The following is a 24,701-nucleotide window of genomic DNA, read 5'->3' as shown; positions in this document are numbered from 1 at the left end:
GGTTGGAGCTTTAACTCGATAGCACACATACAGCACTCTTTCCTTCAGTATTTCCAGCAACTTTATCTGTTCTATCACATCTCATAAGGAAAGACTAGTTTTTACATTGTATTACAGTTGCACTATATATGATGTATTGTTACAGATTAAACTACCCAACATTAGTCTGTTTTATTCCACTTTGACCTACTATAAAAGTAATGCATGCATACTCCTTAAAGCATATAATAAGTAATATAAGAACAGTCACAGGGTTCGTTTTCATGGTTTTTGACCAGTATTTTCCGTTGTTATTGAAAATTCAAATGGGAAACCGAGGTAAGAAAATAATTAGTAATTTATATTAACATTTTGTCCATGAATCTACATTATTCCCCACTGATAGAGCAGAGGTAGGAGGCAGAAACGAACATGACCATATCACAGGATACCTGGAGGGAGGCGAGCACCGAAGCACGTCTAGTTACAAATTCAAACGTGCGGAGGGAATTTAAACGGAAAATAATAACTCGATTCTTCAGAACACCATTGGAGCAAACACTGCAAGTCACACCCACATACTCTGGCTTTGTCTGAAGCTACTGTTGAGAGAAGTATTTGATGCCCTTAAGAGGTTTTTCAACACGGTATCCCACAAGACCCCACAGTGTTAGGAGTTAAGGCCTGGATGGGAGGAAACCAGACCCTCCCACTTCCAATACGTATTGATTCAAAAAGGATGGGACCTTTATCAGATGGAACTAATCATCACATACTTATTAAGGCTCCAGACTTTGCTGAACGATGGAGCCCTGTCCTACATGTATTAATACAAATAGACTTGTTTTCCAGTGGTGCTCAGCCCTCCTACCGAACTGTCACTTCTAAATTGTCTCTCTGCACTCACTGCCATACTGTCTTAGATTAAATGTTGCACCTATGTTTTTACCTATGCTATTATACTTGTCGACAATTGTCATTGTACGTATATGAATGTACATGGATGCTCGTACTGGAGTGGGTAAGTATTTCTTTATCTTTGTTGTTTTCCTTTATTTGTTCAACACTTGAATATAACGTCTGAAGACAGCTGAAACAAGTACAAAAAAAGTAATTATAAGAAAATGTTTACATTGTTGGATGTAAACTAAATAAAAATTAAGTTTAAAAAAAGCACACATTGGTTATAATATTTAATACCACCGCTGGCACTCAGGAGGCCATTGTAGCACATTTGCATACTTCTTTATTACCAACTACAATTTGAAGCTCGATTTCTGTTTTCTCTTTTTCTTATTCATGTTTTTTTTTTCTGATAATCTTGTAGAATAAACGTTAAGAGTTTGCAGAGTTTATTTGCAAACTGAGCAGCCGGAGTAAGCGCTACTTTTACATCCTCCCAATAAGAATGACATCATGATGTGTTCCTTATCTCTTACACACATCACACTTTGTCTTATCATCCGAGAGCTGTTTTTATACTTCTCTCTGCCGCTTTAGTGACAGATGCTGCAACACTACTCTATAAAATCGAACTAAAGGCAGAAGAGCGAGCATGCAAATAGTGAAATTTGTGTAAAATGACCTTGAACGCACCCACATGCATGCATTCTTCACTGTGACGGACATTGCATGCTTTCCTTTTCCTGCAGCTCAATGTTTGCTGTATTTTCCCCTCTAAGGTACAACCCTTTGAATGTTTCGCTTTGTTTTCTTCGCTACATCAAACTATAAAGTAGGACTTAAGTTATCTCAGAGGGCAGACTGGCTGCGACTCCTTTCCTCCGTCATGCCAAAAACAAGTGTTTGCAGCTGCCGCCGGCCCCAAACAAGCCAATCTGCATACACCAACACACACACACACACACACACAAACAAGAGAGCACACAGCTTGGTCTTCATCAGGCAGCGCTGGCACAGCGCCCTGAGACGTCGGCACACATCACGGGCACAAAGGATAGAAGGAAACCCAGACACAAAACGAAAGACAAAACAAAACAAAAAAAGAGGCTAAAATAAGAAGAGCGACGGCGGGACGACAGAAATAAAGAAGGCTGGGAGATAAATCTGACAAAGCGTACCTCGTTTGTGATCCTCACCACGCGGGGAGAACAGGAGGGATGTTGCTCTTGATTGCTACAGGGTCCACCTGTCTGTCTGGGTGTCTATCTGCCTGGATCTTTGTCTGTGTGTCTGTGCATCTGTCTGCCATCTGTATCCGTCTGTCTGATGGCTCATATATTTTAATGTGCCTTTGTGTTTTGCAGGGTCAGTGTCCTGGTTTCTCCACATCTTTATACGCAGTTAACTTTATTGTTCTGTCTGTGTGTAAACCCGTCTGTCTGCCTGTCTGTCTGGATGTGTCTCTGTGCATATATCACTATTTTGTCTCTCACATTTTCTGCATCTCTTCTCATCCAAGGCCAGCGTGTCATTTACAAATAGTCTGCTGCAGTTTGTGTGTGTCTGCAGCGTTCACTCTCCACACACACACACACACACACACACACACACACACACACACACACACACACTACACCCGCGCAGAGGAAACACAGTCGCAGCAGGAAGCTGGGCCGACTTGTGAAGCAGGGAGCCCCGTGAAGTTTAGCGGCCATCTTGGAGACACACGCAGCAAAAGCACAACAAGCCAACGTTCAGTCGTAGTTTTGGGACATGAGCCAAGTCGAGCGTCCCACACCCACCGCATTTCCCCCTGTTCTGTCCCAGCATGCCTTGGCACGACCACGAGCGATCGCAGCCACAACGACAACACAGAGAAGAGACGGGAAAGAGAGGCTGGATCTCTGCCATGTCCTCCCTGTAGTGAGTTAATGAAGCGAGAAAAGCCTGGATGCACTTCAAGCATCAACTTTCACACACATGCGTGCACACAGGAGAACACAAGCCGGCACAGACGCTTGTCATATTGAACACGTCTTCTCATCTTCTGCGCTAAGAAATAACACGACAAAAAGCAAACAGCGGATCTGGCAACCTGTAGGAAATGTTTTAGAGGTAAAGCAGTGCAAAGATGGAGGAGAAAGAGGAAATGGAGACCGGAAACAAGCAGAAACAAAGACAAGGAAGAGCACAGAGATGATGATAAAAAAGCATGTTAGTTCAGGGATCATTCGGCGCGCACGTCAGCGGGGTGATAATTTCCACAACTTTGGACATCGTCTCCACAGGGGCAGGGCAGATTTTTACCATGGCATTTTAACACCCGCCTCCTTCTCAGTCCCTCCAGGATTTCACGGGCATTCTCTGCGATCGTTCCGGCCAGAAATGTCTGATTCTGCTGCAGCTTTTTGAAAAAGTTGCGATGAAAGTTGTGATGTTTTTAGCCTTGTTGCATTAATCATCCACTGTGAGCGACTGGGACAAACACTCCAATAAAGCCATCTATTGGCTGAGCGAGCTGTTTGTCTTCTGACGTCACTTCTGGTTGATTTTCATGACAAGATGCAAAATAAAACGTGTAAAAACTGAAAGACACCGTGACATTTTGCACATTCAATGCTATCCATAAGTGCAAAGGAGACTCTGCATGTTATTTAGGACATTTATGATGCTGTTCTACACGTTATTTTGGCTGCTGTGGCTGTATAAAACAACTGATAACAGACAGGAGGATTACTATCCATCTACCTAAAATCATTGCTGACACAAACATCAGTAACAAGCAAGCATTACAGGGAAAGATGCCCTTCGATGTTGCAGCATTGCAGACCTCAGAGGGTTAACATTTTGCACATCACAGAAGTGAGTTGAAGTGGAATTCGGATGATTGGTCAAATTTGCAGAAAAATTGCAAGGTAAAAAAAAAGTTGCAGCAATTGGTTAAATTTGCTTAAATTTTGCTGGATGCAATTTTTGCAACTTCCTGGAGGGACTGCCTTCTGTTCTTTTCCAGTCTGCAGGAGAACATTTACCATCTCTTGCTTTGTAGTGAGCACAGGACCCTGAGAACTGGAAGCTAAACCGCTAGCATGACTGAGAAAACTATCAGTATTATTTATATGACTGAGTTGCTCAAAGGCTTCCTTCTTGCCAATCTCAGAACCCATCGACTATAGTCTGACGATGATATATCCTCTGGGAGCAACACAGAACATTTCGGGCATTCTGGTTTAGCGGTAAGCATTAAGGACTTCCAGTCAAGACCTCCTTTTCTGTGTGCTGCATTGTTTACAGTCCAGTTAGCAGCTTGAGAAGCGACCGTATGTTCAGATCAAAAGTGAAGCGAGTATCGCCCCTCCAGACATGTCAGCAAAAACGGCGTCATTTCAAGGTTCATTAAAACCCCCAAGGAAAGGCCGTTCATCTGTTTCTGCTGAGTCTGTTTCACTGTAAAGAGTCAGTTACACAGAGGCCGCATGTTGGCTTACTTCAGCGGTATGAACCCGAAACAGGAACAGATTTTCTTGTGATTTACTTTAAAATAACGGCTCTTAAGTTTGCTGAAATTTCAACATCATGATGCAGATTAGTAAAAAGTCAAAATGAAGCTTTGTCAGGTCCTCAAGAGGAGATGAAAACTACTTTAAAAATGCTCGTTTGTTGATCATTTCTGATGCATTCGATGAAGTCAGGAAATCTGAATGCTGAATGGCTTTTGTGACACAGCGTCAAGCGAAGTAGAACTTGCTGCAGGTGTCTGCTTATAGAGATTAATAAGAAGCTAAATCGCCGTCAGACGGGACGTCATTACGGCGGATTATGTTCCGCCTGCTTTTGCTCTCCACACAGACACGCCGCAGCCTGTTGATACATGATTGGTCAATACTACTCGGACTACAAGTGTACTACAAACAGAAACCAGAACACTTCCTGTACTAAAATCCATTCACGTGTTAACAGAAATGAGTTGCTAACGTGTAATAGCATCAGAGAGAACATAATCGAGACAGACAAACATTTTTCAGGATGTTTCTTTTTATTTCCTTCAAAACAGGAAAAATTAAACTGACCTCTCATCCATCCAGGAGTTTCCTTCTTAAAGCAAACATTTACAAAATTAAAAATTAAATACAACACAAAAGGTCAAATCATAAATATTCACAGTATATGTTTTAAATTACTCTTCAATAATTCTCTGTACGCACTCCTGCGCTCCTGAGTGAGGAGGCAAATCAAAGCACTGACTGGCCTGCTGTCAAAATAAACGCTTTCCTTTGTGAAAGCTGACAGATCACAGGCTCAGTCTGTAAACTATAGTCGCTGGCAGTCCTGAGCATGTTGTGAGCATGTGCAAATTACTTGAACTTATAATATGTCAAGAGGATTTCATCCACATTGATTTTCTCATGTGTATAAAGTGCTTTTCCTTCACATTTTGTTCACTTTCAGAGAATGATGCATAAAGATTTTAAGTTGAAAGTATCCTGGGAAACACAAGTAGAGTAAAAAAAAAAAAAAGAAGCCAGGCACTTTTTGGACAGAGAAAGGAAAAACGTCATTCAAGTAGATTTCACTTTTTTTTTCACCATGACAGTAAAGATAGAGCTCGGTGTGGTCGTCCACTGCTTCCGTCCATCCCTGCGTCTCTTAGTCTACGACGTCATGTGCTTCTTTTGCTCCTCTTCCTGCAGCAGCTCCCGGCTGGTTCGCCTCTTCCGCTCTTCTGACGTCCCTGCCGCTCTCCTGGCTTGAGGATGAACTGACGCTGTTGCTGCGGCTGCTTGACCTCTCCTTACATCCTCCCTTTTCAAACTTGCGCTCATTTCTACGTCTGCTCTGCGTTAATTCGCGAACAGGGCTGCTCGCCCTGGGACTATCGAAATGGTCTCTCTCGCGGATGTTGGAGAGTGAAGATGAGAAGTGTTTTCTGGCGCTCCGGGATAAATCCTGGTGATTCTGGTTGTAACAGGGACGATCTTTGCCTTTAAATTTTGTGCCTGCTAACGTGCTTCTTTCTGTTTTGTGGGCATTCTGATCGGGCGATTCACTGACTCTGGTTTCTAAGTTCCTGCTGGAACTCTTACTGCTGCCCTGCCGCTCTCTCCTCCCTGTGTCATGTGATGTCATATAAGACTGAGAGTGAGAGGAGGCAGGTAGATTCCTCTGCCCCCTCTCTCTCTCCCTGTCTCTCCCTTTATCTCCCTCCCTTGATCTTTTGGTCTCCGTCTGCCTCTCCCTCTCCATCCCCCTCACCCTGTCTCTGTCTGTACACCCGCTGTCTCTGCCACTAGAGGGAGCCGCACCTCTGTTTTTCTCTCTGTCCCTGCCTCTCCCTCTCTCCACCGCCCTGTCTCTCTCTTTTTCAACTGACCTGTATCTCTTCTGTTCTTTCTCTCCCTCTGTTTCCCTGATGGTTGTTGCCTCTGCGGTCACAGATACACACGGGGAGGGCTGAGGCTCCTCTTCCTCCAACTCTTCCTTCTCCCATTTGGAGCGAGGGACCTGAGACACAGAGGGATGGACTGAGATGACTTGCAGTTTTTGTTGTTGTTTGTGCATGTATGCGTGTGTGCTGCTGTAGTTATGTTTCAGATGAACTCTCACCAAACATTTCAAACACCCCGCTGGCTGCTCTCTTACACACCTGTATGAGTACGAGCTCTTCTCCCCTGTCTGCAGATGTTTCATCAGCGTGTTCCTCCAGGGTCGTCACCACCGCCTTTCTCTGCTGACAATCCTCATAACTGCCACTTTAACACACAAACACAACATTTAAATTAGTACTAATCTCTATCTGAGGCTTTCAAGCTTTGTGGAGGTCTCTGGTTGTTGAACAAAATAATCTTTTACAGGTGTGTATGTGTCCTAAAAGACCTGCTAACGCAACATTATCGGTGCTACTGAAGATGGAGCAGGTAATTCAAGTATTAAAGCTGAAGATTTTGTATGCCTTTATTGAGAGAGAGAGAGAGAGAGAGAGAGAGAGAGAGGACAGTGGATAGTGTCGGCAACAGGGAAACAGAGAGTGGGGATGACACGCAGCAAAGGGCCGAGTGGTGGGAGTCGAACCAGGGGCCGCCACATTGAGGACTGTAGCCTCTGTATATGGAACGTCCAATTTAACGGCTGAGCTAAACCAAGCTTATCATCATCATCCTGCGATATTTGTTCAGTGTTTTTACATCCTGTAATGACTTCACTTCAGATTAGTTTTCACCGTTGGTGGCGAAGTCGACCACTCCTGCACTGGATTCAAACAGCAAATCACGGGGCGCTGGTTTAGCTCAGTTGGTAGAGCAGGCGCCCCATTTACAGAGGCTACAGTCCCCAATGCTCTGATCACAGGCTCAACTCCCAACCTGTGACCATTTGGTGCATGTCATCCCCCACTCTCTCTCCTCCCCACATCCTTCTTTCTTCAGCTGTCCGATATAATAAAGGCAAAAGCCAAAAGAAAAAAAGGAAAGAAAATGATGCATTTATATTATGCAGCGTTGCGGCTACAGGTATTGGAGCTGTATGAAGTTGCTCCTAATACAAACTGATCATTTCAACTGCTACATTAAAGGTGTGGTATTATGCTAATTTCAAGCTTCACTCTGTGATACCTGTGGACTAGCTTAGCATAATTTACAGTTAAAAAAAATGTTTCTCACACTAGTGCTCTGTGCAGGCCCTCTGCCTGAAACCGCTCAGTCAGCTCTGTCCCTTTAAGAAACAGAGCTGACTTTGTGACGTCACAAAGTGCAGCGTGTAGAAAAACTGTGTGAAACCTGGCGTTCGCAGCAGCCTGCAGACTGAGCTGAGAAGCCTGGGGATTACTCCGACATACTTTTACCTACAGATCTGAAACTTCCCCCACGTTTAGTCTGAACATTCAACATTGTAACATTATATATATGTCTTATAATGTGAAACAGCATAATACCCCCTCTTTAAAAGCAGATTTCAATGTGAGCCAGTCTATTAATTTCTGGCTGAGATCACATCTGACAATAAACGATGTGAGCTACAAGTTGAAGATGTAGGATTGTAACTTTAAAGAATAAAGCAGCAACACACTGACCTGCCATCGTCCACAGCGGTGTTTGGTCTGTCATGGCTGCTTTCATTTCTGCTCCTCTGGGACTTGGACCGTCCTGCGTCGTCTTCTTCTGTCCTCATCCTCCTCTTGACTCCCTCCATCGGCTCCTCCTTTGGTAGGTATTCTCCTTCTTCACCGGCCTCCATCCTGTCGTCGTCCACCCTCTGGTTTTCACTCTCCTCCTCCTCTCCTTTGAAGGCAAACTGCAGTAACTCAAAGGCCTTGAACTCTTTGTCCTCTTTCTCACCCCTAACAGATTTTTTCTCTCCCTTCTCGTCCCTGAAGGTGGCTCTCTCCCACATCTGTCTCGCCTCTCCTTCTGCCTTTATTTTGTCTTCAAACACACCTCCCTGCTCTCTGCTGGATTCCTTGTCATCACCTACTTCAGTCTCCTCCTCTCCCTCATCACACTGCTCAGTGTCTACATTTGAGTGTCCTGTGAAAGACGCATCCTGTCTTTCAGTTTGCTCTTCCCTCTGTTTTCCATCCAGCTTGATGTTGATGCTGATCTTCTTCTGTGGTTTCACTTTTATCCCTTCCTCCCAGATGTCTTTCTTCGTCGGCCATGTTTTCCTCTCATGTTTCTTCTCTGGTTTTTGCTTCTTTCTCTCAAACGGATCGAGGGATTCATTCTTGAAGGTTTCTGGGTCCACTGTAATGTTTGTCTGCAGGTATTTGCTGCTTTGAGCCTCATCGGGACGCCTCTCCGCGTCCTCTGCTTTTCTTTTTCTGCTCTCCTCTGACCTCGAGTCAGACGCTTTGCTTCTTCCAGTGTTTCTGTATCTGTCTGTATCCACGCTGCCGGTCCTTCTGCTGGACTTCTCTTTGTGCCGTCGCTCCACATTCCTTCCAGAGTCTAAATATTTGTCTCTTCTTGAGCTTTTCTCTCCCTCCATGTTCCTTTTTTCTCGGCTTTTTCTTTCATACTCTTTATCCAAACACTTCTCTTGTTTCATGTGTTGTTCGACCGACGCCAAAGCTTCGGCGTCAGCGGCCTCTTCTTCTATGGTGGCATTTGGTGCGGCAATGTGGCTCTCCTTGCTTTTGCAGTCGTGAAGTGAGTCTGCAGCCTCTCCTCGTCGTTGCTCATGTTTCTCCAAGTGCTTTTTTTCGGTTTTTAGGGTGCTGAGATTCTCCAAATTCTTCACAATCAGCTGCTTGTCATCTTTACTTCTCTCCTGCTGTTCCACTTCCTCACTTCCCCCTTTACGCGTGACTGGCTGGACGCTGTACTTCTCAGCGCGCCTCTGCTGAGCTCCATCCTCCGAATGCGTTGAGCGACCCCCGCTGGACGTCTGAGAAGGAGGGGAACGACTGTCGTTGGACAAATGAGATGGAGAGGAGCTAGCGTTGCTAGACGGTGTGGAGCTGCTGTCACTTGAAGACTGAGATGAAAGGGAGGAGCTGTCACTGGACGACTGCGATGGAGGGGAGCGGCCGTCCATCAGGGCAGAACGTCTACCTTGGTTTCGGTCGTGAGAGTGATTCCTGCTTCCTTCCTGAGGAAAGGGACAAGGAGGAGGATTGAGGAGAGGAGGAGGCAGCTGGTGGAAGTGGCCGAGGTAGCTGTTCAAATATTTCTCACACCAATCTTTGTATTCCCTTTTCCACTGAAAGTAGCGCTGTCTGTCCAGCTCCAGGCTGCTCATTTGATCTGCACACAGGTGACTGGCAGAGCTCCCAGCGGAGCCTCCCTCCTCCCTGTTGGAGCGTTCACCTCCCCTCCTGGAGCTGGAGCTGCTCGTCGCCGATTTCTTTCTGTGATGGCTGCTTTTGCGGTGATCCGATGGTGACTTGAGCCTGGACTGGTGACCCACTCGAGGTGAGGATGAAGAGGATGTTGTAGGAGAGTGCAAACGTTTGTAACCGTAGCTGTAGGCCTGGGAGGAATGGGAGTGAGAGTGGGGATGTCTGTGGCGGGAGGAAGGTGAGTCGATATCAGTATTGGCATTATGAATTTCAAAAACAAAACTTGACAAAGGGGCACGAAATACCTTGATCTGCCTTTGGATCTGGACCTGGAGCGGGATCTGGATCTGCTTGAAGAACCAGGATGAGAGTGAGAAGACTTGGACTTAGAAGCGCAGGATGAGAGTCTGTAGGAAGATCCTTTGTGAGGCGACCTGAGGGACAAAGAGAGAGAGGGTGGTGTATATTTCTTAACATTAAGAGGATCCTCACACAATATCTTAACAAAACCTTTACAAAAAAAGGTCACAAAATACCTTAATGTGCCTTTGGATCTGGACCGGGATCTGGATCTGCTTGAAGGATAGGAGTGAGAGGACTTGGACTTAGAAGAGCGTCTGTACGTCGATCCTCTGTGAGGCGACCTGAGTGACGGAGGATAGCAGCTGAACGTAGGCATATAGAGCTGTTACAATATGTAGCATCCAAAGTAAGCTCCATTTAAAGAGGGGGTATTATGCTCATTTCAAGCTTCACTCTGTGATAGCTTAGCATAACAACAACAACAACTCATAATTTTTCTCACACTGGTGCTCTGTGCAGGCCCTCATACAGCTTCTGCCTGAAACGACTCAGTCGGCTCTGTCCCTTTAAGAAACCCCGCCCCTACAAGCCTGCTTTCTTCTTATTGGCCAGCTCTCCGAAGCCTGACGAGGGGCAGAACTGTTTGAGGCACGCCTCCTACCCTGTGGCCTTGTTACAGAGTTGTCAGCAAAGAGTAAACTTCCCTTTCTTGATGTGAAATGAACGTCTGCTGCTCTCGTACTTTGTAAACACTGATGTCTTTCCTTGTGACATCACAAAGTGAAGCGTCTGGAGAATCAGTCTGAAAGCCAGCGTTCACAGCAGCCTTTTAGCAGGGGATTACTCCAACATACTTTCAGCTACAGATTTGAAACTTGACCCACGTTTAGTCTGGACATCCAACATTGTAACATTGTATATATGTCATAAAATGTGAAACAGCATAATACCCCCTCTTTAAACACAATCTGTTACAGGTATGACTGGATATATGTAAACCTAGTGAGTCAGTGTGAGTGTTTACCTTTCCTTCCTCTTTCTGTGATACATGTACCAATCGTTGGGCATGAGCGCGGGGATGGAGGAGGAAGAGGCGATAGAAGGGCAGAGGGGAGGGATGGGGGCACCCGTGAGTGTTGGGAGAGCCCAGATGGGTGTGGCAGGTGGGTATCCAGGCGGAAAAAGGCTGGGAGGCGGCTGAGTGGCGAGGAACGTCTGGAAAAGGGGTGAGGGAAAGAGAGGCGGGGGAACTGTTGGATATGAAGAGGAAGAGGAGGAGGGAGGAAGCTGCTGGGGGGTTGATTCAGTCCAGCCTCCCATTGGACAAGCTGAGGAGGAAGAGGAGATAAGGGACATAATAATGATTGCCTGGGCAAATAAAACAACTAAAAACAGCACACACTGTGCAGAGAGCATAAGGAAGAGGCAGGAAGCTGCTTCGTCTCTCACCTGAGGAGGACTGCTGTTCATTAACCTCGGTCGTGTAGTTAACCTGAGTAAACACAAACACAACAGATTTAGCACAGCGAAACTTAGCTGTATGTAGTTTATGCGTCTGTGTGTGTGTATGTGTGTGTGTGTGTGTGTGTGTGTGTGTGTGTGTGTGTGCCCTCACCAGAGGAGGAGCAGTGTGTGAAACCAGTCCAGTTGGGGAAGCAGCCACTGAGTCATCAGGTGTCTTTTCTTCAGGTTCTCTGAGTAAACAGTGGATAGATCACAGAAGAACATCAGTGTGATTGTTTTCAACAGCTTCAATCTCAAATTGTGGCGTCATATTTGATCCACGGAAATGAATAAAACTTTGTTGATTCCAACTCAGAGGTACCATGACATGTAACGTAATGAGTTAGCTTTTCAAACCGGCGAGGCAGCAGGGATTGCATCAAACCCAACAACACTCTGCATCCCTGAGAGATCTAACTTACTCGGTTGTCTCCAGGTGGCTTTGCTCAGTCTGAAGGGACCTGCTGGGCGTGCTGGGAGCAGAGGCGGGGCCTGATAGAGTGGGAAGAGTCTCGGACTCCTGAGACGATGGCGGTGTGTCTGCAGGCTCTGAGTGCAGGAGAGGATCCTAATGACAACAAGAGAATAAAGAGAATATCTCACATAATATAAACAATAACAAAGATTATATAAAAGCAAATGTACAGTTGGTTTTAATATCACTCTGAGACCTGAAAAACCTCAGACTGTGATAAAAAACAGTACTTATTTCTGCTGCTGTGTCACTAAGGTATAGTGCTCTTCCTATTTTCCTCCTCCTAGATGAAACACATTATTATCAGGCTCACCTGTTGGCTCGTGGTTGTCTGTTGAGGCTTCTGAGGCTGGATCTGCGTAGGGGCAGGTGGAGGGGTGGGGGCCGGGCTCGGCGTCGGGGTTGGGTTGTGGGACTGGGTGGCGTCGCACCCTTTGCTCAGACTTTTAGGGTGGCCTCGCTCTTTATTAAAAGTGTTCACAGCCTGTGTTGGGAGACAGCCACAGAAATGACTACACTGATATGACACAAATAAAAGATTTTTTCCAGTTCCCCCCACTCCCCTCCAACTCTTACATCAATACATAATTAACGTTCATCTATCAAATCACCTGTCGGAGGAATTTATTGGCTATCAGGGTATCAGGGGAGACATCTGATTGGCTACAAGTGGGGCAGACGTGTTCCTCTGAATCCAGTAAGGCAGTGCGAATACCTGAATAAGAAGAAAGACAGTTGAAATATAAATACAGAGACTCTGCAGCACAACCACAGCACCTTTAATCAGTTTGTTTGCTCATGTCTGTGTATTGACATGTATTAACACAACAGTGGGAAAGTTTTAGCAGCTCTTGTTTGCCTTTAAAAAGTCAGGTTTGACTGGTAATATTTACATAGTAAAGTTAATCAGTTGATCTTGACTCTGTAATGCAGTTTAAGTGCCTCCTGAATCTTGGCAGTTGCTACTTAACGGCAGAGGCAGACACTCACAGTCGTCACAGTAGCTGTTGCCACAGCAGGGTATGACCACAGCGTCGCTCAGCAGGTCGCGGCAGATCAGACAGAGGAGTTCGTCAGGTGCAGGATCCTCCTCCTCTTCTGCTTCTGGCTGCTGCTGTGGAGCGAACGCAGGCTTCTCCTTCTTGCCGATGGCGTACGCCTGACTACGGGCAGACACAGAGCACATACGCCTTGTTTTTAAAGTGTTCAGAGAACATTTTCAAGGCTAGCATTTTTCACTTGTTTTTAGTCTTACTGCTAAGCTAAGCTACCTGGCTGCTGGCAATAGCCTTACATTTTTTAAGAAAGATTTGAGAGTGGTATCTTCTCATGTTACTCTCACCAAAAAAAGTGTCTTACCCAAAAAGTTGAACAATTCTTTAAAAATAAAAGACACACCAACATCGACTCTTTTGACTCACGCGTCTATGGCAGGAATGGCGAAACGTCCACAGTTGGTGAGCATGGCTCCTTTAATGCTGGGATCATCCACCTCCACCATGAAGGAGCGAGGAATGCCTGTGCTTTTCTTTATTCTCACCGGAGCCTCCGCATTCTTATCCTGCTTTCAAACACACACATGGACACTTAATGCTAGGCTTACAGTAGACACTAAATACAGGCACTTACACATACATACTGGTATGCAAACATCAATATACCTAAATGACAATAATACAGTAGAAAAAGATTGACTGCTCTTACCCTGCTGTTGGGACAGTTTCTGATGTGGTGCCCAGTGTTTCCACAGCGATAACAGGTGTAGTTTGCAGGAAGAACAGCACCGAACTTAGTGTTGTAACTGCGGAGAGAAAGAAAGAAACAGATGAAGGAAGAAAAGCAGGAAGACTGGAAGTGACTGAAAAAAGAATATTATATAAAAATAAGAAAAAGAATATAAAGAAAGAAAAAGAATATATATATAAATATAAAAAGAAGGATATTTTTAATACAAAAAACTGGAACAGGAATTATATTAAAATTGGGGGTTAATGAGGTTAATGTTAAAGTAATTCAACATTTTCACATTTTCCTCTGACATCACGCTCAGGACAGGAAGTATAAACGCGATTATAAAGTCATACAACTGCCAGCCTGTACGTCGTTATCATTTCACTACTTCCCGTTTAATGGGCATCTGAAATCTGGAGGAACAGCTAGCTAAATTTCAAGCTAGAACAACGTATTTCATGACCTATTAGCTACAGTAAGACAAAAGCTAATATTAGCATTCAACCACTGCTTAGCTAACACTACGTTTGCTAGTAAGTAGGTAAGTTCCTGGGTAACATTACGTTAGCTAGGATCCTTTCCTATTGTATCATATAACACTACCAAATGATAATATTAGCTTTCACCATCTTTTTAGCTAAAGGTAATATTAGCTAGTAAGTGGCAGAATGCTAACGTTAGCTGTTGTCTAAAGGTAAATATGTTGTTTAAGCTTGAAATATGGCAAGATTCCCGTCTGGATTTTTACTGTTCGGCGTCCTTTCAGTTGCTGCTCAATTGAGAAGCAGTGAATTGATAACATTTTATATGTCTTGCTACCTGGAAAAAAGTAGTACTACTGTATAACAGCATAAGGGCCGAATCAGACAGAGCGGTGCGCCTCGCGTTTTGCAGGCTGTAAAACTGCCTTTTCTGTTGAAGAAAAGAGCGGTTTAAAAAAGAGCAGCTCGCTGCACCTTTTTTTTCCTACTGTTGTTAAGGCAACCACCGAATCATTACCTGTCATTAATCTAACCGATATATTGTAAACTGACAAAAGGCCCGCCTCTACATTCATCTGATTGGACAAAGAGAAAAAACGCCAATGACATCGGGCGCTTTTCTGCTTTGAGTTGAATTTTTTTTCAACTCGAGGCGCTCAGAGCGTTCCATCAAAAAAAACGTGAGGCGCACAGAGAGGAAAAACGCGAGGCGCACTGCAACGCAAAAGCAGCACGCAAAAAGCATCCCTCTCACTGAAAACAGCTACAAAAAAGCCGCCCCCCGCTGCTAAAACGAACTCTGTCTGATCAGGCCCTTAAGCTTCCCATCCTGATTGTGACGACTTAGGAAAATGGAGGCCGTGTGAATATGGTCAATGGCAACCAAAAGAGAAACACTTCGACATCAGAACAGAGAAGAATTTAAGAGAAGGGAAAAATCTGGCGGAGAGAAGTACTAAAGAGACAGAAAGGGGGATGAAGGAGGAGAGACGAAAGCATCCCAGAAGTGACTCACTTCATGGAGTCGTAGGCCGACTGATTCATCATGACCTTGATCTTATCCTCCTCTGACACATCCGCTTCAGCCAGGTTAGCCATCTGCAGGTGCGCACACACACAGGAGGATGTGAGACACAAAGATAGCTCACATGATTTAGGATTAATATTTACAAGCGGAGAAATAAAAAAAAAAGAGAGTATACCTTGGAGAAAAAGAGAAAGTCTCTGGAAGAGCTTCGGTCGTCCATCTGTTGGAATTAAACACAAAATCAGTTTCACTAATGAAGCGACGAAAGCTCGCAGATTACATCTCAGGGAAAAACTGAGGTCTCTTTTCATATTGGATGCTAAACTTGATGTTTCCTATTCATCGAGGGAGCAACTGATGTAGGAAATGATCAGATTTTCACTCCTATAACCTTTTTAGCTGAGATCAAATTAACACCAGCACCCTGCGGTGATTTTCACACAGTGGATAATAAATTGGTTGTCATCCGAGGATTACCGCCTCAGCACTTCTCATCCCTCTCAGAATTGCTACGCTGAAAATGAATATCCAACAACACAATGCACCCGGAGACTTGTCACCTGTTGAGGCAGCACTTTGTCAGATTAAAACCATGTTTGCTCGCATCCCCCTGCCACCTCAGTGCCTCCTAAAACCTCAGCTCGGTCGTGTTTCGGAGCCTGTTCTTGTTTTGTGCGGGAATAGATACAAGGACTACGAAAGAGAAGTCATGTGACAGATGAGGTTACAGTTTTTAACCATTTGGATGGTCAGCCAACAAAGTGTGAACCACTGACTCAAAGTATTATTAAGACATATATACAATGTTACAATGTTGGACGTCCAGAGTAAACGTGGGTGAAGTTTCAAATCTGTAGGTGAACTGCCGTGAACGCCAGGTTTCACACAGTTTTTTCTACACACTGCACTTTGTGACGTCACAAATTGCTGCCTCAGCAGGCTTCGGAGAAGAAAGCGGGCTTGTTAGGGGAGCGGGCTTTCTTAAAGGGGCAGAGCTGACCGAGTCTTTTCAGGCAGAGGCTGTATGAAGGCCTGCACAGAAAAATTAGGAGTTTTTTTTAACTGTAAATTATGCTAAGCTACTCCACAGGTATGACAGAGTGAAATATGAAGCTTGAAATTAGCATAATGCCCCCCCTTTAAATCAACTTTTGGATGGATTAGGAGCCAACGTTCATGGCGGGGGAGGATGAAACCTATTAACTTTGTTGATCCTTTAACTTTTCAGCCAATACCGCCAACAGATTTGTTTACAAACAAAAATCTGTAGAATTAACGACGTTTCAACCAATCTCAGCTGAGCTTTGTCTTGACTGCGACACTTGCGAAACATCAGCATGTTAGCATTGTCATTTAGAGGATGTTAGCATGCTGATGTTATGCATTTGCATTTTTCCTGGAGGCGCCGCCACCACAGCTGGCTGTATACCCTTTGTCTTGTTTTTCTGTTTTGTAACCAGAAATAAAATTCACAACTTTCAGCAAATCCAGTATTTTTTTTTCAAAGTTAGAAGATGACTGTCAAGAAAAGTTTGTCAAAGTTGGAGTAATCTTTCTCTTGCTACTTCCTTTTGAACCCGTCAACTTTCCTACACGTACAGATCAGATGATATCGTGACGACTCATCTTTTAATTCACAGCAAGAGCACAGTGTACTTCGAAGCTTTACGTTTCCATGTAAAACCTCAAAGACATTGTTCAATTAAAATCACAATCTGCTGGAGTACGGAACCAAACGAACAACAAAAAAAAGAGCTTTCTGGGAACTCTATATTATATTGTGACGGCAGACATCTTCCTGCCTCACTTTGATAAAGCTCAGACACATCTAATAGATGAAGCTAAATGAAGAAGTGTTTTTGAGCTTAACCCATACAGAGGACTAAAAGTCAGGATATGTCTGCATCTCCTGTCTTGATTTTGACATTTGTGAGTTCCCTACGTTGTGAAAGAGGAATACTAATACCCTCAAGCACCCCTTAAGGCTCCTCCAAAGTCCAATATGATTCCAGGACTTGTCAATTATTAATTCTCAAGTTTAATTTGTCTTTCTTGCAAAGGAAAAATGTGGATCCACGATTCGAACCGCAATTTCTCCAGTGAAGTCAAACACATAATCAATACACAAGACAGCTTCATACAAACGACTTTATTGGTATAAAAGCACAAAAAGGGAAAATAAACGTATGTGTAGTCCAACAGACTCACAGTACTAAGCAGAGTGGCAGACACTTCTCCTACTGAGAAACCAGAGAGAGAATCAGGTCAGGTCAGTGCACACTAATTCAGTCTGCAGCAGGTCAAAGCTTTTGAGATGAGACTGAGTGAGTTAACAGGATCAGAAACAAACGTGCACGGCAAGAATCAGTCAGAAATACCAGTGATGCACCACTCGGTTTCGGAGGCGTCGGGTTTCCTTGTTTCTGTTCCTGCATTAAAAAGTAGATCCAGCCTGAAGCAAACATTTTTTTTTTTTAATAAAGGGAACTTCTGCTCAAAATGACTTTATTATATGCATCTCCACATGCTAACTTAGCTGCAGCAGCTAATAGAGAAGCTCCTACTGCGCGATGAGACAGTTGGGTTTATCAGCTGTCCTGCATGATAACGTGTGACCCGCCCGGCAGCTCCCACCACCCACAGATAGATACTAAACGTTCTCAACAATGAGCGCTGAATGGTGACACAGCAGATTGTTTAATGAACTGCTGAGAGCATCTATTAGAGTTTTGTGTTGTCACACTCAAAGCATTTAGCATTTAGAACAGGTTTAGGGAAGCTGTTTTTGGTTCATTGCCTTTAAATCAAATGCAGGTACTGATAAGAGTGCCACTTCCTCTTTGCAGCGTCGCACTGAAACTGCAATAGAGGGTAAAAGGTGCTTTGAATGATTTAGAACGAGGGCTTGTTTGTTTAAACCGATCGTACCCAGTAACAGATATTCTGCTTCGTTAGAAATGTGTGTGTTTAGCGGAGCTGTGCGAGGAGAAATGCAGCGGTTAGGTGTGGTTACGTACTGCTCTGTCGGATCTGTTGCCGTGGTGCAGCTGCTGGACGTCTGATCGCTCACTGGAACACAAAAAGAAACCATTTTAACAAGTCATCCATTACAGTTTCACACTCCAGGCACACAAATCAGGGCTGAAATGACCAACATTTTTGCATTACTTTTTCGGCCATCTTTAGTTATAGGACACCTGGAGAGTGACAGGAAATATTGGGAGAAGAAAGTGGGGAATGTCATTCAGAGGGTGGGAGTTAAACCTGCAGCCGCTGCCCAAAGGACTGTAGCCTCTGAGTATGGGACGCCTGCCCTACTGACTGAGCTAAAGCAGGACTCATTTTTGTTTTAGATTGTTGCCCTTTAATCCATCGTCTGTATTTCTAGTTCACAGTGTCAGTTCCTACATTACCCAGAATTCTCTGTCAGAAGACATGAGCTGCGTTTGTTAGCTGTGAGTCGAGTAGGTAAGCTTTTAAAAAATAAAGTCACGTCAGTCAGTCTGAAGAGGCTCCGACTTTTCTTTGACAGATTTCATACTATGTAAATCTTTAATTTTGAAGAACTAGGGAATGAGACGAATATTCCAGTACTCGAGTACTCGTTATTGACGTCATTATTTGAGTAACGTTACACTACTTGCGCATGTGCTTTTGGCTAAAGTAGTTTAACTCAGTCACATGCACCATGTCAGCTGTGACCAGGAAGAGTGAGGTCTGGAAGTACCTTGACAAAAAAGACGAGGCTAAGCGCTTAAAGCACAAGGAGAAGCCAGCGGGGTACAGACAACAGGCAGTCTCGCATCACATCATTTGCTAGCCCTGTTAGCACACGTCGTTGTGATGATACCAGACCGGAGAAGATTACCCTGCTAATAACGAACATGGTGACTGGAGGTATGCTCCCATTAAGTGTTGTGGAAGGAGAAGGCTTCCATGGCGTTTGTTGAGCCGGAGTTCAAGCCACCATCACGGTGGCAGCTACGAGAGTGGAAAACATGCGAGTTACGTGTGAAGCAACACAGAACAGAAGTCCATATAGTCCGCTACCGCTGTGACGTTTGACAACGGAATGATACAACAACGCTAATTGAAGGGCCTGTTAAGGTTGTTTAATGTATTTGAAATTGCACTTGCTTTCCATCGTTGCCTATTTATTTACATGAATGTGAAAGTGTTACATAGTAATGTTCTCTTACAGGCATATAGTCTACTATTTCCAGGCCGGGAGGTCTGTGTCCGACATATGTTTTTTTTAACGGTAAAAAAATACAGAATCAATAACTATCAATAACTGTATTGCACGAGTCAGGACGACGTTATATTGCAGTGTCAATATTTTGTCCGACCACTATTTACAGAAAACTCTCTCTCTCACTCTCACTCTTTAGCCCTCATTCCCCTGCATCCTTCTGCATGTTGCTGACGGGGCTAATCACATGACAGGGAGGTCTTTTCTCCAACTCCACTGCCTGCTCTGCTTTCTAGGCCTGACTAATATCTGGGTAGTCCCCCTTTAATGTCACTGTGGAGTAACGGTTTCCTATGAGCACGGAAATGTGCTTAAGAAACTGCACTATGGTCGTCTGCCTGCAAACACAGTAACACCCTGCGAACACACACTGCTCCTAAAACACCGTCACAGTAAACAGAGAAAAACAATACCCCTCTTGTATTACATTCCTAGAGCCCATTTGATGCAGGACTTTAACAGTTAAAGATTCTATGATTAAGTCTGCTGACTGGGATCTATTGTCCTCTAATAGGTAGAATTGTAGGTGCCAGGTGTGGCAGGGTGGAGACCTTTCAATGGCAGGGATATCATCGCTAATAACAGTGCAGACATTCAGCTACAGTACTTTCCAAGAAAAAGAGAAATACATTTACATGTTGCGAATTTTGCTGGAGCTCGACTTGACACCGACGATGGGGATCCTCCTGACGATGACGGAGGAGCCTTTGGGGATCTGACCTTCATCCTCTTTGTACTCTGGGAGAGACGGACGGAGACACTGAGGGTGTAAAGTCTGAAGATCATAGCTCACACAGAGTTATTTAATATACTCAGGATTTTTGGGACACAGGTAAAAATGTACCATCAAAATAAAATCTGAAGTTGTGCACCATTCGCTGACAATCGGTTAATCAATGAACTTCCAAATTCAAGCTAACACAACTATAGATTTCTATTTTAGCTAGGTGGCTGATCCTTTAAATTCAAGCTAACCACTAAGCTGTCTAGGTTATCTAGTTTTGAGCACACAATGAACACTAGAGTAAGTGTCACATTCAGCCGATAATTGTTTAGTCTGTAAAATGATATAACCAGGGTAAAGATCTCATGTGACGCCTTCAGCTGGTTTGTTTTGTCTGTTGAACTTTTCAAATCCAAAGACAGTCAGTTTACTATCACATCAAGCGTAGAAAACCAGTTAGAGCCAGTAAGTTGCTGGCAATGTTGCTTGTAAAAATCCTTGATCCTGCAGTGACATGGCACTTTTTGTTCATAGTTGCAACAAATAGTTCCTATATTGATGATTTTCATTCATGTGTTTCTGGCTCGTCCTTAATCTTATGGTCATGACTGGGCTGTGCTCCTACACGCTACCTTTGCTATTTTTATCCCACATCTCTGGTGGCACTGACAGGGCTAAATCAGCACCATCAGGCCGTCTGATTAAGAGCATGAGGCGTGAATACAGCAGGAATGTGGCCCATTCATCAGAGCCTTTTGTCATGGCTTGACTTTTCTGGACCCCCCTCCCCTAGTTGACGTTGACTCAACGCTCTGACCAGACAGCTGTCTGTCAAACCTGGAGCACGTGTTGTCTTCCAAAGTTCAGAAACTGTCACGATAAACACACTCTCATTATCAGCGCACACATCTAAGTCGTTACCTTCTTTGGTCTGTGCGTTTGTGATTTGCAGGTCGCAGAAACCAGTTCGGAGCTTCTCCCTGTCCATGATCTGCCTCTTCAGGTCCTTCAGCGTGACGTTCGGCCCGTCAAAAACCACCGTGTCGTAGCTGAGTTTGGAGGAAAATTTATAATGAACATGAGTCATGGTGAAATGAAGCAAAACCTTCCTCCTATTCAACCAGGAAACAAAAAGCTGACAGCTTTTCTGCCTGTCAAAAAACCTGTCTCGTGGTAGTTTTTGCTATGGGACTACAAAGTTAGCCGGCTAGCTTGCGTTAGCACCCGGCTGCGTCGAGCGTCAGCGGTGTACGGCTAACAAGCTAGGTACTTAATTAACAACTGCCTGATGAAGTGACGTTCAGAGGATGACATTTCCTGCCGTGCCCTGGAACAACCGCAGAGAGTTAAACCAAAACCCTCTCAGTCAATTTCGCATTTAATTTAAACTTTTATTCCTGCCAAAGCTGCTCTAAAGCCGAAGTGTTCGCTGACAGAAACTACCAGCTGTTTCCACAAGCAACGGCTCGTCAGCACAGTGCACGCACCAGCTGATGTTGCGTTCAGGGGATCCCCGAAAACGGCAAAGTTAATATTGCAAACGCACAGATCTCATAAAAAAACATGTATCGTTTATAGTTTTAAATATATTAAAGAAGCTCAATTGTTTATATCCTTGTACGTTAAAAAAAAAAAAGAAGCTACTTGTGACTAACTGGGTTTTGCTGTTGTTCTCATATTAACTTATTATTCATCCCTTGAAAAAACTTTGTCACATACACTCACTGGCCACTTCAACACAATCTATCGTGAGCCAATTCAAATTTACGGTATGAAGGGGCCAGAGGGTGTTTATACAATTTTTATGATCCATGTTATCATTAGAATAAATCTTGATCCTTATAGTGAATGTGGGCAAAAGGTTGCGAATCAAATCACTGTAAACCACACGTAGCCTAAGCTTTAGTGGCTGACCTCAAAATAAACTACGTGTGACTGTTCTGCAGTAACACTACCAAGAAAATAATGTTTACATATGTGAAAATGAAACGTTATCTTTTATGATTCACAAACAAAGCTTAATCTTAGATACAAGGGGTAAAATATTACCTAAAAAGAAAATAAAGTCGACACATTAACAACTACTTACATTGGCACTTGTAATAATTCCTAAAAACTCATATTTCTATTGCCATGTCTACGCCTAACCCGGTTTAGATTTGACACATTTTCCCGGTTACACCTGAAGGCAGCATCCTGCCTCCACTCTCAGAGCAGTGCACCTGTTGGGGCTCGGGGGGAAACAGACAGGAAGGCTCAAATGAAACCAGATTTACACCTCATAAAGATTAAACAATTGCTCTCACTTGTCAAATTCTTCTGTTTGAGACCTGTTGTGTTGATATGTGTATATACATGTAAATAGTATTTTAGTAAAAGCCGGACTCACACTTCCAAGCAGCCACGATCAATGAGATTTTGGATCATAGAAGAAACATACGTTTTTAATCACAGAGGCTACAAAATGCTATTTTTTTAAACAAAATAAAATTGTTGACTGCAGTTCTGTTGCTTGTGTAGCCTAAATTTGTCCACTAAGGGGAGACAAAGCACCATATGTGATGCTGATGTGAAGCTGAACTGTCCAACAGTGAGCAGTCAGCTTGAAAGGTACTTAAACACATCTGACAAATCAGTCTTAATGTTCCTCAACTGCAATAAAATCCTGCATCATATGACTGTGTAATGATGAGTAAAATATCCCCTCAAACCAGGTTCCTTTTGAGAGATCTTTATATTCCAGGGATGCGATTACATTTTTCACTATTCATAAATTACCTTTAAATTTACTAATACTGTCCTTAGATATTTATGGAGAATGCACTTATTCACTTTATTGCTAAGTTAGATGAGAAAATGTATGCTATTTCATGTTTGTACAGTAAATATGAAGGTACAGCCAGTTAGCTTAGCTTAGCTTAAAGACCGGGAACAAGAGGAAACAGCTAGCCTGTCGTACAATAACACATTTCAACATATCTCTCAGTTGTTAAATAACAAACACATGACATCACATTAAACAAGACATTAATGAGACTAAGAGATGACGGTGGGCTGATTCAGTCACCTTCATAAAATCACGCTAGCTGCTACAGTCTTTCCTCACTCAGTCCTCCACTGTTCAGTTGGCTGGGCTAATTTAACAGTAAGATAGCAGTAGGTTTATATCTACTGGTGCGTTGAAATGTGTTTGTGTTTACTGTGTTCACACTAGTGAGTTCATGTGAACGCACAACTGTATTTAAGACTTTGGGAGAGGAAAGTTTTTGAAAGCTTTGAGTTCATGAGATGTGTTTGCTAACGTTTTCAGAAATAGTGGAGGCGATGAGTTGGTAGTGATATCGTTTTTATACAGTTTTTCTTCATAATGTTGCATTTCCTGTATTGCTTGCTAGTTTTCTAAATTTTAAACCTTGGTGTCTAGTAGATCCTGAACGTAAGGTTAATTTAGCGTCCATGTTGCTGCTGCCTAGCACTAGTGTACCTTCATGCTAACCACTTGAATGCCTAGCATACTTTACAACTTCCTGTGTTGCAACCACTAGCTAACGGGTTGGTATAAAGGCATTATACCGAACAGACATGAGAGTGGTTCCTATGTTCTTATATAAATCCAGCATAAAGAAAAAAAGAACAAATTTGGAGCATATTATCAGTTTTTTTATGAAGTTTAGAAGTTACCATTTAAGCTAAGTTAGCTTGCCACAAATTTGTTTCTCAGCGCTAAAGGGATGGAGACAAGAGGTGAGGAAACAAGATGAGCAAGCTTAGAAAGAAGGAACCTTCTCTGACATCATTACCACAGGTCGATGGTGATGACACACACACACACACACACTCGGGGGAGGCTAGGATATCTAAGTGGAGCTAGAAGACAGTGGTTTAGTGGGGGCTGCATGCTGATTGGTTGGATTCCGATAAATGGAGGGAAAATGAAGGGAGAGATGAGAGAGGAGTGTTTGAGGAAACGTTTTGCACTCGGTCTCTTCTCTCTCCTCAGCTCCTCCGTCTCTCGCTCCGCTCCTCTCTCTCCTGCCTGCTCTGCTCAGAGGAGGGATTTGCCCTATCTTCCCTGGCTTAGCGCACCATTGTGAAAGCAGTGGGAGGATGGAGAGATGCAGAAGGAGAGAGAGGGAGAGAGGATGAAAGGGAAACAGCTGCTGCCTTTAAACTGATGTTCTTCTTATCCAGATATGATACAGGACATGTTCAGTGACTCAGCCATCAAAGAGCTGCTTGGAAACAATTATATCCTCAGATTTGTATGTGTGTGTGCGTATGTGGGGGTATGGATGTGTAAACCCTGGATGGCGAATGACGTGTTATATACCGGAAAATATTACAGAGTTCTCGACAGTGGAAGGCCATTTTTGGAATCTTAGGAATGACAAAATAAGAAGTACTCATAGTAAATCAAAAGTATGAGATAGGACATCAAATGTTGATATAAAGACTTAAATGTTTGATTTATTAAACGAGATAGTAAGCCAATTAATTTCAGCTTTTTTTTGCATTAGACAGGTTATCTTAACAGGTATATTAGGAATAT

General features: G+C 43.6%; 1 protein-coding gene across 1 annotated transcript; it reads right to left on the bottom strand.

Annotated features, from left to right (window-relative positions):
* Positions 1–4,953: 4,953 nt before the first annotated feature.
* Positions 4,954–21,263, bottom strand: rbbp6 (retinoblastoma binding protein 6). The gene is made up of 19 exons (XM_069676324.1): positions 21,074–21,263; positions 20,064–20,166; positions 18,194–18,245; positions 15,352–15,396; positions 15,165–15,247; positions 13,641–13,737; positions 13,358–13,497; positions 12,927–13,099; positions 12,548–12,651; positions 12,250–12,420; positions 11,884–12,029; positions 11,574–11,652; positions 11,408–11,450; positions 10,983–11,286; positions 10,192–10,299; positions 9,961–10,089; positions 7,949–9,877; positions 6,527–6,632; positions 4,954–6,384 (listed from the first exon to the last, which is right to left on the bottom strand). The coding sequence occupies exons 1-19, from the start codon at positions 21,237–21,239 to the stop codon at positions 5,530–5,532; spliced, it is 4,833 nt and encodes a 1,610-aa protein (XP_069532425.1). The 5' UTR covers positions 21,240–21,263; the 3' UTR covers positions 4,954–5,529.
* Between the last annotated feature and the right edge of the window lie 3,438 nt (positions 21,264–24,701).

The sequence above is a fragment of the Semicossyphus pulcher genome, unplaced genomic scaffold (genome assembly GCF_022749685.1).
Source record: "Semicossyphus pulcher isolate SPU_LCO1_2020_fin unplaced genomic scaffold, fSemPul1.0.p SCAF_25, whole genome shotgun sequence".
NCBI classification, from domain to species: domain Eukaryota; kingdom Metazoa; phylum Chordata; class Actinopteri; order Labriformes; family Labridae; genus Semicossyphus; species Semicossyphus pulcher.
The sequence above is the reverse complement of the archived record's forward strand: the minus strand, read 5'-3'. Positions and strand labels throughout refer to the sequence as shown.

Bases quoted from the DNA above. Each gene is read 5' to 3' on its own strand.
- rbbp6 (XM_069676324.1), bottom strand. From the start codon at position 21,239: ATGACTCATGTTCATTATAAATTTTCCTCCAAACTCAGCTACGACACG. The intron at 20,167-21,073 runs GTAACGACTTAG...CGTCTCTCCCAG, and splicing joins AAACGCACAGACCAAAGAAG to AGTACAAAGAGGATGAAGGT. The intron at 15,397-18,193 runs GTACGTAACCAC...TAATTCCAACAG, and splicing joins GCAACAGATCCGACAGAGCA to ATGGACGACCGAAGCTCTTC.